At 41.5% G+C, this 17,211-nt stretch overlaps 1 protein-coding gene across 1 annotated transcript in view; it reads left to right on the forward strand.

The window, feature by feature from the left end:
• Nucleotides 1-17,211, forward strand: part of LOC143416732 (basement membrane-specific heparan sulfate proteoglycan core protein-like) — a 119,264-nt gene that overhangs the window by 7,208 nt on the left and 94,845 nt on the right. Inside the window, exons 3-9 of the mRNA XM_076882223.1 lie at nucleotides 2,723-2,733; nucleotides 6,094-6,151; nucleotides 6,492-6,524; nucleotides 9,491-9,754; nucleotides 10,828-11,109; nucleotides 15,251-15,380; nucleotides 16,047-16,375. Coding sequence (XP_076738338.1) covers nucleotides 2,723-2,733; nucleotides 6,094-6,151; nucleotides 6,492-6,524; nucleotides 9,491-9,754; nucleotides 10,828-11,109; nucleotides 15,251-15,380; nucleotides 16,047-16,375 — 1,107 coding nt within the window. The remainder of the gene's footprint in view (nucleotides 1-2,722; nucleotides 2,734-6,093; nucleotides 6,152-6,491; nucleotides 6,525-9,490; nucleotides 9,755-10,827; nucleotides 11,110-15,250; nucleotides 15,381-16,046; nucleotides 16,376-17,211) is intronic.

Genomic DNA, 17,211 nt, shown 5'->3' on the forward strand with positions numbered 1-17,211 from the left:
ATAATATTTGGGAATCGCACATATTCTACCGATAGTAAACTGACAATAAATAACATTGAATTAGACAGAGTATCTGAAATAAAATTCCTCGGTGTGATAATACATCACAAACTATGCTGGATTCACCACATTACTTATATCAAAGGCAAAATATCAAAGTCTCTGGCAATTCTCTACAAGGTTAAGGACCTCATCAATCAAACATCATTATATTATCTATTGTTCCATTATACTGCTGTACATGACATACTGTGGGGAAGTGTGGGGAAAGACGTATAAAACACACACCCATCCAATATAGATTCTGCAAAAAAGAGCAATAAGCATAAGAAATAAAACTAGTTCAAGAGAACCATTAAATCCACTTTTTATCAAATTAAATATTCTCAAATTTAAAGATTTGGTTGACCTCAGAACTGTGCAAACAATGTACAAATCAGCAAATAAATCTTTGCCCCACAAATTCAGAACTTGTTCCATATAAGACCAAATACTCATGAGAGGAATCCTTATGTTCAGCAAGCCAATAGTAAGGACAAATGTAAAATATCACAGCATGACAGTCAGAGGAGTTAGTGTGTGGAACACCTGTACACATGAAATCAAGACAAGTACATCAGTACAAAAATTCACACAATTGCCTAATAATATAAATTGCATGAATATAGGAAATCTTCCTCTCAGTGACTGAGTTGTCTCATTGTGTCCTCATTCTAATAGATCAAGGCCAGAGTAACCAAAGCTTAACCAAAGTGTTTATTAAGGTGTTTGTCACATAAAATAAGCTCAGAGATTAAGCAGATGTTAAACACAGGATGCTTAGTTTATGTAAAAATGTCGTTTGTTGTTGTTTTGGTTTACATGCTGCAAATGGTTTTATTTGTGTATGTTCATGTGTTAGACTTGTACATAGTTAAACATGTATGGATCAAATAATGTTGAATTCTAGCTATGGATCTGTAAGCAATTACATTTGAGATAAGAGGCTAGGAACAGGAAAAGGGCGATCGTGGCTCAAGAGTTGGGTGTTCGTCTTGTAACTGGAAGGTTGCCGGTTCGAGCCCCGGCTCAGACAGTCTCGGTCGTTGTGTCCTTGGGCAAGACACTTCACCTACCACCTACTGGTGATGGCCAGAGGGGCCAATGGCGCAATACGGCAGCCTGGCTTCTGTCAGTCTGCCCCAGGGCAGCTGTGGCTACAACTGTAGCTGCCTCCACCAGTGTGTGAATGTGAGAGTGAATGAATAGTGGAATTGTAAAGCGCTTTGAGGGGTCCTGAAAAGCGCTATATAAATGCAAACTATTATTAAAAATGTAAACTTCATCCTACTCCTTTTCGAGCACACACATTCTGTAGACATAGATATTTACATGAAAACTTGATGATTTTTACGTTTTGTTTTTTCTTTTTTCTCTTGTTATTTCAGTTATATTTAAATGTTTAAAATAAGAAAAATATATATATATTCTTCTAACTCTATCTATAAATTCATCAAACTGCAAACATGACAATACAGAATAATGCCGACACACAGGGCGGCAGCTACAGTGTCCACATGTGTGTGAAGGGTTGTTGGTGGTTGCTGTCTGTTCTGCCACAGGCTTATTTTTAATCCACTGAACGGCCTCATATTCGACTGGGCCACATAGAAAAGAGGAAATGCAGCCTGTGGTTTGAAACAACAGTTTTGTGTGTAGCAATCTCTTATTTTAAGCCATCAGTATCCAGCAAACATAAGGTCCTAAAGCACACTGCACTTTATTGTCCTCTTTATACCCTGATGAGGACAATACTTTAGACCAGCGGTCCCCAACCCCCGGGCCTCGGACCGGTACCGGTCCGTGAGTCGTTTGGTACCGGGCCGCGAGAGTTGAGGCTCAGGTGTGAAATGTATGGTTTTCAGGGTTTTTATCGGTTTTCAGCGTTATTTTGTTATCGTTTTTATCATTTACTCAGTTTTCCTTGGTCTTTTCACGTGTGTTATGAATAAATCTTCTTTTTTTCGGTACCGGTACTAGTTTTATTTTGTTGTATTTATCCACGACACCTTAAAGGCCGGTCCATAAAAATATTGTCGGGCATAAACCGGTCCGTGGCGCAAAAAAGGTTGGGGACCGCTGCTTTAGAATATTAACATGTCAGTAAGATGTGAAACTTTAATGATTGAGACCATGAACATATGCAGAAAGTGTTTAAACTCTGACCTGTAGCTCAGACTGTGACAGGAAGGATCACTTCTCAAAATGATGGAAAATATTGTGTAAACATTGTTATTTGTTTAACTGCAAGTTCACATGGAGCTGCAGTCTTATCTGCACCATCTCTGCACTGAAACAAACCTCAATGATCTTTTGTTGTTTCCTTCATCAGCCTGCAGAGTTAAAATGAGGAAGAACATTTACTATAGAAACTGTGCTTTAACTGCTCCATTAACTATTTGCAGGTATTAAAGTAAAAGAAAAAAAAAAGATTACACATCTTTACTGTAACAGTGCCAGAGCTGACAGGTGGGGAGGTCCAGACTAGGAAGAAGAAATTAGAAGAACGAAAGAGAAGGAAAGAGAGAGAAAGAGAAAAAAGAGGTAGCGATACAGAAAACAAACAGCACCTGAAAGAGAGCAGAAGGAAGACAGAGACCCCATGAGGAGAGCTTCTGAGAACCAGAGGCAACGGGCAGCCGACCCTCCCAGAGTCCAGGGACCCGTCACAAGCTGAGGACAGGGCCCAGGGCTGTGATCACATGCAAATAATATACAAGGACAAACAATCATCCACATCAAACCACCGCTCTAAAACACTTCAAAAACTCTGGTGTGGATGTGGTGTCTGGTGTGGTTACTTACTCTTGTTATCCAACTTCAGTAAATGTAAAGAGGAAGTGGAAGTTTGCTCGAGTTATAAGTGAACTGTTTAACACAATGAAGCAACATGTGGTTTGTTGCTTTGTGCATTTTCTCAGTAGACTTTTACGATTCAAAGTTACTATGGCAACATGAGTAAAAATAAGGGTAAGGTAAGGTAAGGTAAGGTAAGGTAACTTTATTTATACCTAAAGGCAAGGTAAATTTGCTTTACAGAAAAATGACAGCATTTGACATCCCTTTAAAAACACACATACCTAGTAAATATATAAAACTCACTGTGACACATACTTTAATATTTCGAATCAAAAACAGTTCTTATTTAATTCAGTGACAGCAACGGGGACAAAGCTATTTTTATAACGCTTTGTCCTGCATCTCGGAAATAGAAACCTCCGTCCTGAGGGAAGAAGCTGAAATTCACCCCTTAGAGGATGGGAACCATTATTAAGGATTGATAAAGCCATCCTCTGTACCTGCTTAGAGTACAGGGAGGCTAAACAAGACTGTGGCTCACCTATCAGACGACTGGACCATCTCACTATCTGATTTAGAGAGTTTTTCTCTGTGACAGAGGTCTGACCAAACCATGCCACCAAACAAAAGGATAAAACAGACTCAATAAAAGAACGATAAAACAAAGTTAAAATTTTTTGGTCAATGTGGAAATGAACAAGTTTCCTAAGGCAATAAAGGTGCTGGTGACCCTTTTTACAAACTGATTTGCAATTTTGATCAAAGTTCAGTTTTTCATTTATTATGGTCCCAAGATATTTATATGATTGTACTTGCTCTATTTTCTGACCTTTAATTAAAGTGACTGCTTGCCCATTTTGTTGTTTCCTAAAATCAACAACCATGTCTTTTGTTTTAGATATGTTCAGCTGGAGATAAGACTCCTCACACCACTGAACAAAGTCATCAATGACTGGACCGTGGTTAGTTTCACCCTCTTTCAGTAAGCTGACAATAACAGAGTCATCTGCATATTTAATGATGGCCCTGTTTTCATGTCTGCTCTGACACATATTTGTATAGAGAGTGAATAATAAGGGCGATAGGACGCACCCTTGAGGAGAACCTGTGGAGGAGAACACTGGGTCAGACAGAACCCCATTTATTCTCACTCTTTGTGACCTGTCAGTTAAAAAATCTAAAATCCAGCCCACCAGGTTTTTCCTGATTTCAAACTGTTCTAAAAGTCTTTTAATTAAAATATGGGGCTGTATTGTATTAAAAGCCGAAGAAAAATCAATGAAAAGAAGTCTTGCAAAAGTCCCTTTACTCTCTACATGTTTAAGAATTAGATTTAGTAAAGTCAAAAGTGCGTCCTCCACTCCTCTGTTGGGCCTGTATGCAAACTGCATTGGATCTAGCTGACCTTCAGTCTCTTTCATAATCACATTTCTGATGATTTTTTCAAAGACTTTCATGACAACTGAAGTGAGGGCAACAGGCCTGAAGTCGGGCAAAAGTCTATCAGGAATAATTATTATAACATTAGATACACAGAAAAAAAACATCCGTCTACAGTCATGTTGTAGGTAATACACCACAGTATCTTCTGATCTATTAGTCTACACATCACTGAATCATTTGGACAGATTAACATTTGTGGAATCACACAGTGTTTAAGTCTCAGTTATTTATTTATGTTGACTGGAGGGTGTAAGTTGAAACTTCTGTGATCTGGAAGACTTTGTGATGACCCACAGGTAAGTCTCTGTGTTCATGTGATCAGTTATCTGTAACTCAGTTTTCTTCATTTGTTACCATCGAGGCCTGAAACTATCAGCTTCATAATAAAGGTCACCTTTGTTTGGTGCTCTGAGTCCTGCTCTGGATATGGGTCTGCTTTTTGAACTGACTCTGAACACAATCACATGATCTTGGTTGGTAACATGTGGTGTTCAACACAAACATCATTATTACAGTGTTTCAATCATTGTTTCACATCATCAGTTTGTTTTATTTTATTATGTTTACATGTAGTCAGAGGCTGAGGTCAGTGTGCATCTGCACATACATGTCAAAGCAAGACAAAGAACAGTCTGCATAATAAATGAGTTCCTGCTTTACTTTGAAATGACAACAGATAATAAATATAACTTTGAATTTATCTATGAATTTAATTGTTCTTTAGTTGGTGAAACATAAAAGTCTTTAATCTCACTTCAGCCACACACTGAGTCATTTCCTGTGTTTGGGTCTCCACCAAACTTAAAACCAGAATTTAACCACAAGGTGGAAACTTTGACAGGTCTGAGGTCAAAGGAGCCTTTTCACTATATGACTGCATGATGATGTTTCAGCTAAGAGTCGAATAAAATAAACATATTTTAATGCAGCCTAAAGTAAGAATTTAATTTTAATTCAGCAGTTAAACAATTAAAAGGAGAAAAATGATTTAACCCTTGTATGGTGTTCGGGTCTGTGAGACCCGTGTTCAGTTTTTTTCAAAAGAAAAATTTAACAATTAATTATTTTTTCACGTGTAAATGTGTTGTGTCTTTCCACTCACTCCACTTGATTATAACTGATTTATTTATAACATTTTATATAAAAGAAAAACGAGAAGCACATTAATTCATAAATGTGATCTATCAAAGGTAAAGGGAAAAAATTAACCATGTTTGCTGTTCATATGTCTTGTAATTGGGATGAAGTAAACATCTGTTGAGTAATTTAACATAAAATTGTTTGATAGTGTTAATTTGGAAAGCCAAAACTCTAGCGGGTCCACCAGACCCATGAACACTGGCTGAGTAACAAAAATACGAACACCACACAAGGGTTAAAAAGGCTTTAGTGAAAATACAGGCACCAAAGTAGAAAAGCTGTTTTGGTATATTCACTCTCAGTGACTCCCAGTCTGCAGAAACCTGCCAGGAGACAAATATTAGTGGATATTGCAGCCAAAAAATCCCCCAAATGGGCAAAAGAAATATCCTGACATGAAGCAACAGAACAGCTTTATATATTATAGAGAAAGGAAACAACACAACAAAAGAAACAAGCTTCTATGTTTGCAGTGGACAGGAAATATAAACATGTCAACCAACTGCTGCGGTCAAAGCTACAGGAGCTGTTTGAGTTTTGTGTGTAACGGCAGGAAGCACAGAGAGACCAATCAGAATAAGAGCCTGTAGAAAAACTCTTGTTGTATCTATATTAAACACAACTTCTCCTTTTTCTGCAAACTAAAACTGTTTGATTATCTGAGGATCAGAGTGCAGCCGGCTGGATGTGACGATGGGGCACTCTTTGCTCTGCATGATGGGCTTTTTCTGTAAGTACACGTCTGACATTGTTTGAATGGCAGCGATTAATGAAAATGTTTCTGATCTGTGAGAATTACAGTGAGTCACTGCTTTAACCTGTTTACCTGAGAGCTGGAACAAAGCAGACTTGTGATTCTTATAGTGTTTAAATGTTTGATACACTGCTGCTTTTTGCATCACTTATAGTTACACACTGTGTTACAACAGTTTGGATTTTTATGATTATTTTATTTTATTGTCAAACAGATTACTGGTTATTACTGTTCATCTTTAAGAAAGTCTTACTTTATATTGTTTTTGATCTTATCAGTTGTATAATGTCTGATGAGGTTTTATTCATTATTTTAGTGCTCAGTACTGTCATCTGTGGAAATGCTGAAGGTAAGAAATGATTAGTTTCTTCCTGTTCATATATGTAGCTGTTATCTCCTATAATGTGCTCAATAATATCCTCCCTGTGTTTATATGTTATCTTCTGCACAGACTCAATGCTTCTATTCAGCCTGTGCAGTTAAACATAAATGGCTTCAGTAAGCGCTCCATGTGGAGACTGTGGCGTTCTTCAGAGCTTTTACTGATGTACCATTTGTACCACTTTCAGTCTGTAAAACTGTAACAACAAAGCAGAGCAGGTACATTTAATCTCAGTGTAGATGCACAAATGTCACATGACCAATGCAAGATCACAACATCAACAATAAATGGACAAAGCCTGTCAAGTGACGTAAATACAAATACCACATGCTGACATGTTTTATGCTAACAGGCAAAACAAAGCACTAACAGTTAGCTTACAGTAGTAATGTAACAAACGTCACAGACCCACAAGAAGGACAGAGCACTAATATGTAGAAACAATCCATCATCTGCCCAAACTTACACTTTATCCCATCTCAAGAGCAGCAGATGCAGAACTATCACAGACACGGAGCTCTAGCCATTATTACTCGGCACTTCCTCCATTTAACCACTAGATGGCGGACTTTCACATTAACAGACCAGGAAGAAGTGTATTTGCTGAGCAATACTGCAGAATCATTTACTTACGAGATGAATAAATGTGACCCGTCATATAACAAACTTGAAACAAACTATATTTCAGGAATAACCTGAGGGACAAAATATTGTATATGATACAGCTCACACTCCACTGCATTTTAAAATACTAAGATGATCATATCAAGAGTGCAACCATGTGAGCAGATGTTTCACTCAGCTGCTATGCTTTACATTTACTAGAGTTTGTTTCCTTGAAACTGACTGATTTCCTTTTCATGCGTGTTTATTAGTTAATGCTAACAGATCACAGTTATGATTCACAAGATTGCACTTCTGCTGTGACTTTGGAGAGTTTTCTATAAGTAGAGGGTTCATAAACCCTGCGCTCAGGCTTACAGGCTCAGGCTTTTTCTCACGCTTAGAACAAACCACCAGGTGGCGTATTACTCACTCATTTAAGTGACGTTATTCTGCTGGTGGTGGTTATGTCAATAGAAACCAGGCTCACCTGCTCCCAGACATTTCAAACTATTTACAAAACAATCAGCTGTTCTGCATTCAATAAGATGCCACAAATTATTTGTGCCACTCCAAAAAAATAACTTCTGTCCACTATAAAGGAGAACATCACGGCCTGATACCTGCAGGTCTGACAGCAGCAGGTGTATCACTCCTGTTTTCTACCTGGAGACAGCAGTCGCCTTATTGTTCTCACACACAACACAAAACTATCCACAACACTACACACTAACTACACAAGACAACACTATCTACATGCTCCAAACACGCTAAACGTCACAAATCTCTCACATCTTATAACTCTCTCTCTCTCTCCCTTTTTTCTGCTCTTTCTCTTTCTTTCTCTTTCTCTCTCTGTCACTCCTAAAACTTCCCCCTCTTCCTAAACAATCACATGTCATGTTGCCATATCAATTTGTCATTGGTCGACATTGTACATTTTCCCACCAACAGGAACGGGCTGTTTTTTTGTTTTGTTTATTTTTTGCTCATAAGCACAGAGTGCTTGCTAGCGCTGTCCTTAGACAGTAAATGTGACGAAAGTATTCAGGAAAAAAACACAGCATATATATTGTTTATCATGACTCTGGTTTTACGTGGCCTATCAACACAATTTAAAAACTGGTTTATATCACCTTCTTGCTTTGGCATCTTGAAGTGGTCATGTGATTGGCTTACCACGACTACTTTATTCTTCCGCAGTCAAACAGCAGCACTCATGCAATTGTTTTGCCACCTGAGCTTCAGGTGTTGTGGCAAAAAGTGATTGCTGTCTATGGGAGAGCGCAGCTGCTTACGTAGACAGCTACTTGCGTGCAACTGATATAAGATGCCGTAAGCTGAAGACAGCTTCAACCATCTGTCTGTTACGTCGTTACTTATAATGCCGTTATTGCCATCACTGCTCACATTTGCAGTAGGAAAGAAAACTGCAGCTGGAACATCTGTGTGGCAGATGTTGTGGGTTTCTTCTTCTTCCACTAAAAGGATCACAATAACAACCTCATATTTTTCTAACTTACAAAACTTAAAATCAAGGCCACTCTGAAAGCTGACACCACACCAGCAGGGGGCAGTGTAACTCTGACCTCTGATGGACTGTGCAGACAGAATCTGATTTCAGAAAAAACCCATCTGACAATGAGATCATCTCTTTGAGCTCTAAGTGCAATCTCTATATCTGATAGAGACGTCTACACCTGCAGAGGAAGGAGAAGAAACACAAATTAAAAGCGAATCATTCGTCATTCAGGAAACTGATGAGTTTAGATATTTTTTCCAAGTTTAAAATGGCCTTCTCCGAATTATGGAGTGAATCACTGTTCAAACCAGTACTTAGAAAACTAAATATGTCAAATTAATAATTTTTAGGCTCAGTGCGTCCTCAATGAAAACAAAACTTGTTTTTCAAGTCAAATTGTCACTAGAATACAAAATTATGATTCCCATTAACAATAGCAATAAAACCAGGACAGATATTTATAATGATTTTAGATTTCTATAATTCTGCTTATGTTATATTATTTTATTATTTTATTTTATTTTGTTTCTACCAGAGGGTGCTGTGACACCATCAGCGTCTCTATTTCCCAAGGCCTTGTATCAAAACGAGCTTCATGTACTGACTGTGTATTAGCATAAATCTGTGCATAAATCTATCCAGTGAACATTTTATGCACTAATCATTATGTTTTAATGATTGGACACTAATTTAAAAACTTAAGTTATTTGTACTTTAACAACTGCTGGCTGTTTTGTTGTGACTCTACTCTAATGTCGTGAATTTTTATGTTTCTCTTTTCCTAACTGGATCATTGTTATGTGACCAGTTCCCATTAAGCCCACTGTGACTGTGGAGCCATTCTGGCCTCAGATATACAGCGGTGAGACAGTCACTGTCAGATGTGAGATTCATGGAGGTGAAGCAGCTCAGTGGACGTATGAATGGAGTCCAGACAAGTTAAACACACCTCCAACATCTAATGAACACAAAATTACAGTTACTGAGTCTGACAGTGGAGGATACAGCTGCTTAGGTGGAAGAAACTCCTCCTGGACAGAGTCGAGTGATGTCATCACATTGAGAGTAATAGGTAAGTTGGACACATTTCTCTCATTTTAATTCCAAAAAGATTGCAAAATAATTTCCACAGTACTGTGCGTTTCTTTTTTTAGTTTGATATCTAAAGTCATGCACAACAGCTTTTAATGTTATTATGTTAATATTAAGTAATCACTCAGGGTAAAAACGAGAAAACAAATTGTTTCTTACATGAAAAAAATAAATGCAAATGTAATTGTCCCAGTTTCTTCATGTCTGTGGCTGCAAACACACAGTTTTCACCACTATTTCAAAATTGAATGAGAGCTGACATCCTGCAGCTAAACTCTCTCCTCGGCTGAACATTTGCTGCCATCAGCTTCTTCTCTGCTGGAAAGTTTCAAGACAATAACAACAAAATAGAATTCAAAAAAATAGAAAATAGAAAACAAATGAAGCAATTTGTTTATCTTATCACAAAATAATTTATTTCGTGATAAGATAAAGACATGTGATCATTTAAAGACACAGACACTCGTTTACATGTTTTTATTTCTTCACACACAGATGACTGAAACAGTCTCTTTACTGGCTTTGGAAAAAATCAGTTGAATAACTGCAGACCGTACAGAACTCAACTATATTACTGTTTTGTCCTCTGTAATGGGCTGAGCCCTGACATGAAATCACAACCAGCCACAGAAACAACTTTTCTATATGGAACCAATGTTTTGATAACTCCACAGATTTATAAACACAACTTTAAGAGCAAAACACAGAGAGCTGTCTACACAAAGAGAGAACACCAACAGTTAACTCTCTTTGTGGAACAGAAAACTCAGTTTCCCTCATTTCAGGATTATTTGTATGTTTGTTTTCATTCACTCTGGTAGATTCTAAATATCATCAAATTACCTGTGTGTGTTTTTTTAAACAAACCTCCTGAAAGTTGATTTTCAAGGGAAATTGTCACCAGAATGCAAAATTACGACTACCATTAACAAGAGCAAAAACAAAAACCCAGGACAGCTTTAATGATGATTTGATATTTGTATAATTCTGCTATTGATTTTCAAGTCAAACTCACAAGTCAATCTCCTAATCATATATTTTTTATTTAAACAGCTCCTCCTGAGCCTACTGTGACCCTGCAGCCATCCGGGACTCAGATATACAGTGGTGTGATATACAGCCGTGAGACAGTCACTGTCAGATGTGAGATTCATGGAGGTGAAGGAGCTCATTGGACGTATGAATGGAGAGCAGCCAAGTTAAACACACCTCCAACATCCAGAGAATACACAATCAGCAGAGCTACTGAGTCTGATGGTGGAAGATACAGCTGCCGGGGCAAAAGAGACTCGTCCTGGACGGAGTGGAGTGACAACATCACATTGACTGTATTATGTAAGTGGGATTCACTCATTTAAATTTATTTTGCACAATGTTTCATCAAAGAACACAACAAAATACTTTGTCTTTCAACAAACCTCAAGCTTTTGGTTTTTATTTGAATATCTAAATATTAAATCTGATGTACAACAGCTTTTAATGTAATTATAATAATACACAGCAATCACTCACAGTGAAACATCTGGAGATAAAAACATATAGTAAATTACCTGATTTAATTCATCCATCCATCCATCCATCCATCTTCAACCGCTTATCCGAGGCTGGGTCGCGGGGGCAGCAGCCTAAGCAAAGAGGCCCAGACCTCCCTCTCCCCAGCCACCTCCTCCAGCTTATCCGGGGGAATACCAAGGCGTTCCCAGGCCAGCCGAGAGATATAATCTCTCCAGCGTGTCCTGGGTCTTCCCCGGGGCCTCCTCCCGGTGGGACATGCCTGGAACACCTCACCCAGGAGGCGCCCAGGGGGCATCCTTGTCAGATGCCCGAACCACCTCAGCTGACTCCTTTCGATGTGGAGCAGCAGCGGCTCTACTCTGAGCCCCTCCCGGATGGCCGAACTTCTCACCCTATCTCTAAGGGAGAGGCCAGCCACCCTTCGGAGGAAGCTCATTTCCGCCGCTTGTATCCACGATCTCGTTCTTTCGGTCACTACCCACAGCTCGTGGCCATAGGTGAGGGTAGGGACGTAGATCGACCGGTAAATTGAGAGCTTCGCTTTTACACTCAGCTCCCTCTTCACCACGACGAACCGGTGCAGCGTCCGCATTACAGCAGCTGCAGCCCCAATCCGTCTGTCAATCTCCGGCTCCCTTCTCCCATCACTCGCGAACAAGACCCCGAGATACTTGAACTCCTCCACTTGGGGCAGGAACTCATCCCCGACCCGGAGAGGGCACTCCACCCTTTTCCGGCTGAGAACCATGGCCTCAGATTTGGAGGTGCTGATCCTCATTCCCGCTGCTTCACACTCGGCTGCGAACCGTTCCAGTGCGAGCTGGAGGCCCTCACCTGATGAAGCCAACAGAACCACATCATCCGCAAAAATCAGAGATGAGATTCTGAGGCCACCAAAGCGAAAGCCCTCCGCCACTTGGCTGCGCCTAGAAATCCTGTCCATAAAAATTATAAACAGAACCGGAGACAAAGGGCAGCCCTGGCGGAGCCCATCACCCACCGGGAACGAGTCCGACTTATTGCCGGCAATGCGAACCAAGCTCCTGCAACGGTTGTATAGGGATCGAATGGCCCGTAGCAATGGGCCAGACACCCCATACTCCCGCAGCACCTCCCACAGCACACCCCGAGGGACACGGTCGAATGCCTTCTCCAAGTCCACAAAACACATGTAGACTGGTTGGGCAAACTCCCATGCGCCCTCAAGTACCCTCGAGAGGATAAAGAGCTGGTCCAGTGTTCCGCGACCAGGACGAAAACCGCATTGTTCCTCCTGTATCCGAGGTTCGACTAGCGGGCGAACTCTCCTTTCCAGCACCCTGGCATAGACTTTCCCAGGGAGGCTGAGGAGTGTGATCCCCCTGTAGTTGGAACACACCCTCCGGTCCCCCTTCTTAAAGATGGGGACCACCACCCCGGTCTGCCAGTCCACAGGTACTGCCCCTGATCTCCACGCAACATTGCAAAGGCGTGTCAACCAGGACAGCCCTACAACGTCCAGAGCCTTCAGGAACTCGGGGCGGACCTCGTCAACACCAGGGGCTCTGCCACCAAGGAGTTGTTTAACTGCCTCAGTGACCTCGCCCCCGGAAATTGGCGGGTCATTCCCCTCATCCCCAGACTCTGCTTCCTCCTCGGAAGACGTGTCAGTGGGATTAAGGAGGTCCTCGAAGTATTCCTTCCACCGCCCGACAATTTTCGACAGGCAGTCCGAAAGTCTTTTTCCATGGCCTCTCCGAACTCCTCCCACACCCGAGTTTTTGCTTCAGCCACTGCCCGAGCCGCATTCCGCTTGGCCTGTCGATACCTGTCAGCTGCCTCCGGAGTCCCACAGGCTAACCAAGCCAGATAGGACTCCTTCTTCAGCCTGGTGGCTCCCTTCACCTCTGGTGTCCACCATTTGGTTCGGGGATTACCACCACGGCAGGCACCAACCACCCTGCGGCCGCAGCTCAATGCAGCAGCTTCGGCAATGGAGACGCTGAACATGGTCCATTCGGACTCAATGTCCCCAGTCTCCCTCGGAATGCTGTTGAAGCTCTACCGGAGGTGTGCGTTGAAGATCTCGCGGACTGGGGCCTCTGCTAGACGTTCCCAGCACACCCTCACTACGCGTTTAGGTGTACCAGGTCTGTCCAGTGTCCTCCCCCGCCACCTGATCCAACTCACCACCAGGTGGTGATCAGTTGACAGCTCAGCCCCTCTCTTTACCCGAGTGTCCAGAACATATGGTCGCAGGTCTGGTGATACGATTACAAAATCGATCATCGACCTACGGCCTAGAGCGTCCTGGTGCCACGTGCACTTATGGACACTCTTATGTTCGAACAGGGTGTTCGTTATGGACAAACTGTGATTAGCACAGAAGTCCAATAACAAAGCACCGCTCGGGTTCAGATCAGGGAGGCCGTTCCTCCCAATCACGCCCCTCCAGGTCTTGCTGTCGTTACCCACGTGAGCATTGAAGTCTCCCAGCAGGACAACAGAGTCTCCAGGTGGAGCACCTTCCAGCACCCCCCCCCCCCCCCCCCCCCCAGGGACTCTAAGAAGGCTGGGTACTCTGAACTGCCACTCGGCGCATAAGCGCAGATGACAGTCAGGACCCGTTCCCCGACCCTAAGGCGCAGGGAACAAACCCTCTCGTCCACCGGGAAAAACCCCAACGTACCGGCAGCAAGCCGAGGGGATATTAGAATACCCACCCCAGCCCGCCGCCTCTCACCAGGGGCAACTCCAGACTGAGACAGAGTCCAGCCCCTCTCCAGGAGACTGGTTCCAGAGCCCAAGCCATGCGTAGAGGTGAGCCCAACTATATCTAGCCGGTACCTCTCAACCTCACGCACTAACTCAGGCTCCTTCCCCACCAGAGAGGTGACATTCCATGTCCCTATTGCCAGTGTTGGCAGCCGGGGGTCAGTCCGCCAGGGCCTCCGCTCCTGGCCGCCACCCGACACACAATGCACCCGACCCCTATGGCGCCTCCTGCGGGTGGTGGGCCTGCGGGAGGATGGGCCCATGTCTCCTCTTCGGGCTGTGCCCGGCCGGGCCCCATGGACTAAGGCCCGGCCACCAGGCGCTCGCCCTCGAGCACCCTCCCCAGGCCTGGCTCCAGGGCGGGGCCCCGGTAACCCTATCCCGGGCAGGGTAAACTGTTCCCTCGATGTCCTTTTCATAAGGGTCTTCTGAATCGCTTTTTGTCTGGTCCCTCACCCAGGACCAATTTGCCATGGGAGACCCTACCAGGGGGCAAAAGCCCCCAGACAACATAGCCCCCGGGATCCCTGGGACACACAAACCCCTCCACCACGATAAGGTAGCGATTCAAGGAGTGATTTAATTCATTTAATAATTTTTTTTTTAATTGTCACGATCCTGGGTCTTTTGACCCAGTGTTCAGTGGGTTTTCTAAGTTCATTTGGTTATTAGTTTCCCCTTGTGTTTTCAACCCCTGCGTTAAGTCTCCCTTGTCCTTATGTGTTTTGTGTCTGTATGTCTTTTGTTGTCAAGTTCACGTTGTCATGTCTGCGTTTCATTATGTTTCCTGTTTTATTTTGAAAAAGGTCCTATGTTCCTGTGTTTAGTGTGTTTAGTTTTGCACTTCCCCTTTGAGTCGTTATGCTCATGTTTCAGCTGTTCGTCCATGTGTTGCCACTTCTCCTGATCACCTCGTGTGTGTATTTAAGTCCTCAGTCTTCCTGATGTGTTCAGCGTTGCGTCCTCCCTCATATATGTCTGTGTGTTGTGTTTCCCATATCTACCAAGTTTATTTTGTACTGCCAAGGTTAGTTTAGTTTTTCCAGTGTTCAGCAATAAAGCTCCCATTTTGAGTTTCAGCCTGGCCTCTACGTTTGAGTCTGCATTGTGGGTCCTTTCATGCCTCCCTCCATACAGACCGTGACATTTATTGTTGATTTTCAAGTGAAATTATCCATCTGTTAATGATATATTTTTGTTTGACCAGCTCCTTCTAAGCCCACTGTGATCCTGCAGCCATCCTGGACTCAGATATACAGCGGTGAGACAGTCACTGTCAGATGTGAGATTCAGGGAGGTGAAGGAGCTCAGTGGACGTATGAATGGAGAGCAGCCAAGTTAGTTTTGTTGAGCCCACGTTCTTGATGTTGTAAACAGTTTCCTGTGACATGTTTACATTCCCGATTATCTTTTTAAAAGTTTGTATGAATTGACTGGTTCAGAAAAATTTGGACTTGGACTATAAAATTACAAACAGATTTTGGCAAAACTACTGTTGTGTTCAGCACAATAGAGTCAGTCTGATCCTGCTCTCCTTATATGTCCTTAGTATTGGACATGTAATGGAGACACATGGTGCATCTTCTTATTTTGCATATGCTGATGACACAAAGATATGCTGTACTTAGACCATGTGACCCTGGCATGTTGAGTTCTCTTAATGACTGATGACTTTGAGGCTCAAACTGAATGTGAGCTAATGTCCTCCAGCTAAACTCGGACAAAGCTTTAAATGTTGTCACTGAATCTCCTCGACTGAACACATGCTGAACACATGCTGAACACATGCTGAACACATGCTGCCATCAGCTGCTGCTCTGCTGGAAAATTTCAAGGAAATAACAAAAAAAGTAGAATTTGAAGAAACCTACATTTCAGACTCATATGACATCAGAAATGCAGTCATGTATTTATCTCTTTAAGTAATAATCAACATGTCAGAACATTTTGTATTGCAAGTCATATTTACAACACGATGCAAAAATATTATTCCCATTAACAAGAGCAAAAAAGGCAGGACAGCGTTTGTATTTCTGTAAGCCTGCTCATGATTTATTTTTAACAGCTCCTCCTAAGCCCACTGTGACCCTGCAGTCATCCTGGACTCAGATATACAGCGGTGAGACAGTCACTGTCAGATGTGAGATTCAGGGAGGTGAAGGAGCTCAGTGGACATATCAATGGAGACGAGACCGGTCAAACATACGTGAAAAATCCAATGAATACACAATCAGCGGTGCTACTAAGTATGACAGTGGAGGATACAGCTGCATAGGAAGAAGGGGAAATTTCTACACACAGTGGAGTGACATCATCTCATTATCTGTATCATGTAAGTTGATCACATGACAGGATATTTTAATGTTAACTTATTTCACACATTTTATACAAAATAACAACAAAAGTAGTGTGAATTAATTTTTAATGTAACAGTAATCATTCACAAAAATATATATTCAGTAAATTTGATGAAAAATGAAAAACAGATGTAATGATCCCAGTTTCTTCACCTCAGTTGTTGCACATGCTGAGTTTTGATCACTGCAGCTCAGTGTCATGATGCAGATCTTTTCTTTTAGCATTTTTCTTTTTCTAATTCCTCAAACTTTCCATTTGACTACAATTTGGCCTCATTTTAGGAGAGACTGCTCTGCTACATTAGCCTTTCTCTAACTGCTCGTATGTTTACTCATAGCAGCAGTGTTTTTTTTTTTACTTTATTTATCTTTACACTTTCCAAATTAAACATCACGAGTTTTGGGCAAAATAAGAAATTAATTTTACTCTGAATGAAGATTATTTTCTGTAAAACTGAACTCAGATAAATGTTTTTACAAAGGTTTTGTGTAGTTTTGACTTTGTTGCTACATGAAAACTTTGTATTTCACCATTTATGAAACAATAATCACTTCATGAGAGCAGAGCATTTTCCAGCTTTGAATCCATCACTAGAGGTTTAACAGCAAGAGCTAACTGACTGCTCATGGATTATATGTTCATAAATGTCTAAATATGTAAATATGAAGATGTAGAAATACATAAATTGTTGAATATAAAGATCAGTAAATTACCTGGTTTAATTTATTTATTAAAAAGTAACTTTTTGATTATTGATTTTGAAGTCAATTTATCATTGTTCTAATGATATATATTTTTTTATTTGAACAG

Source organism: Maylandia zebra, linkage group LG3 (assembly GCF_041146795.1).
Source record: "Maylandia zebra isolate NMK-2024a linkage group LG3, Mzebra_GT3a, whole genome shotgun sequence".
NCBI classification, from domain to species: Eukaryota; Metazoa; Chordata; class Actinopteri; order Cichliformes; family Cichlidae; genus Maylandia; species Maylandia zebra.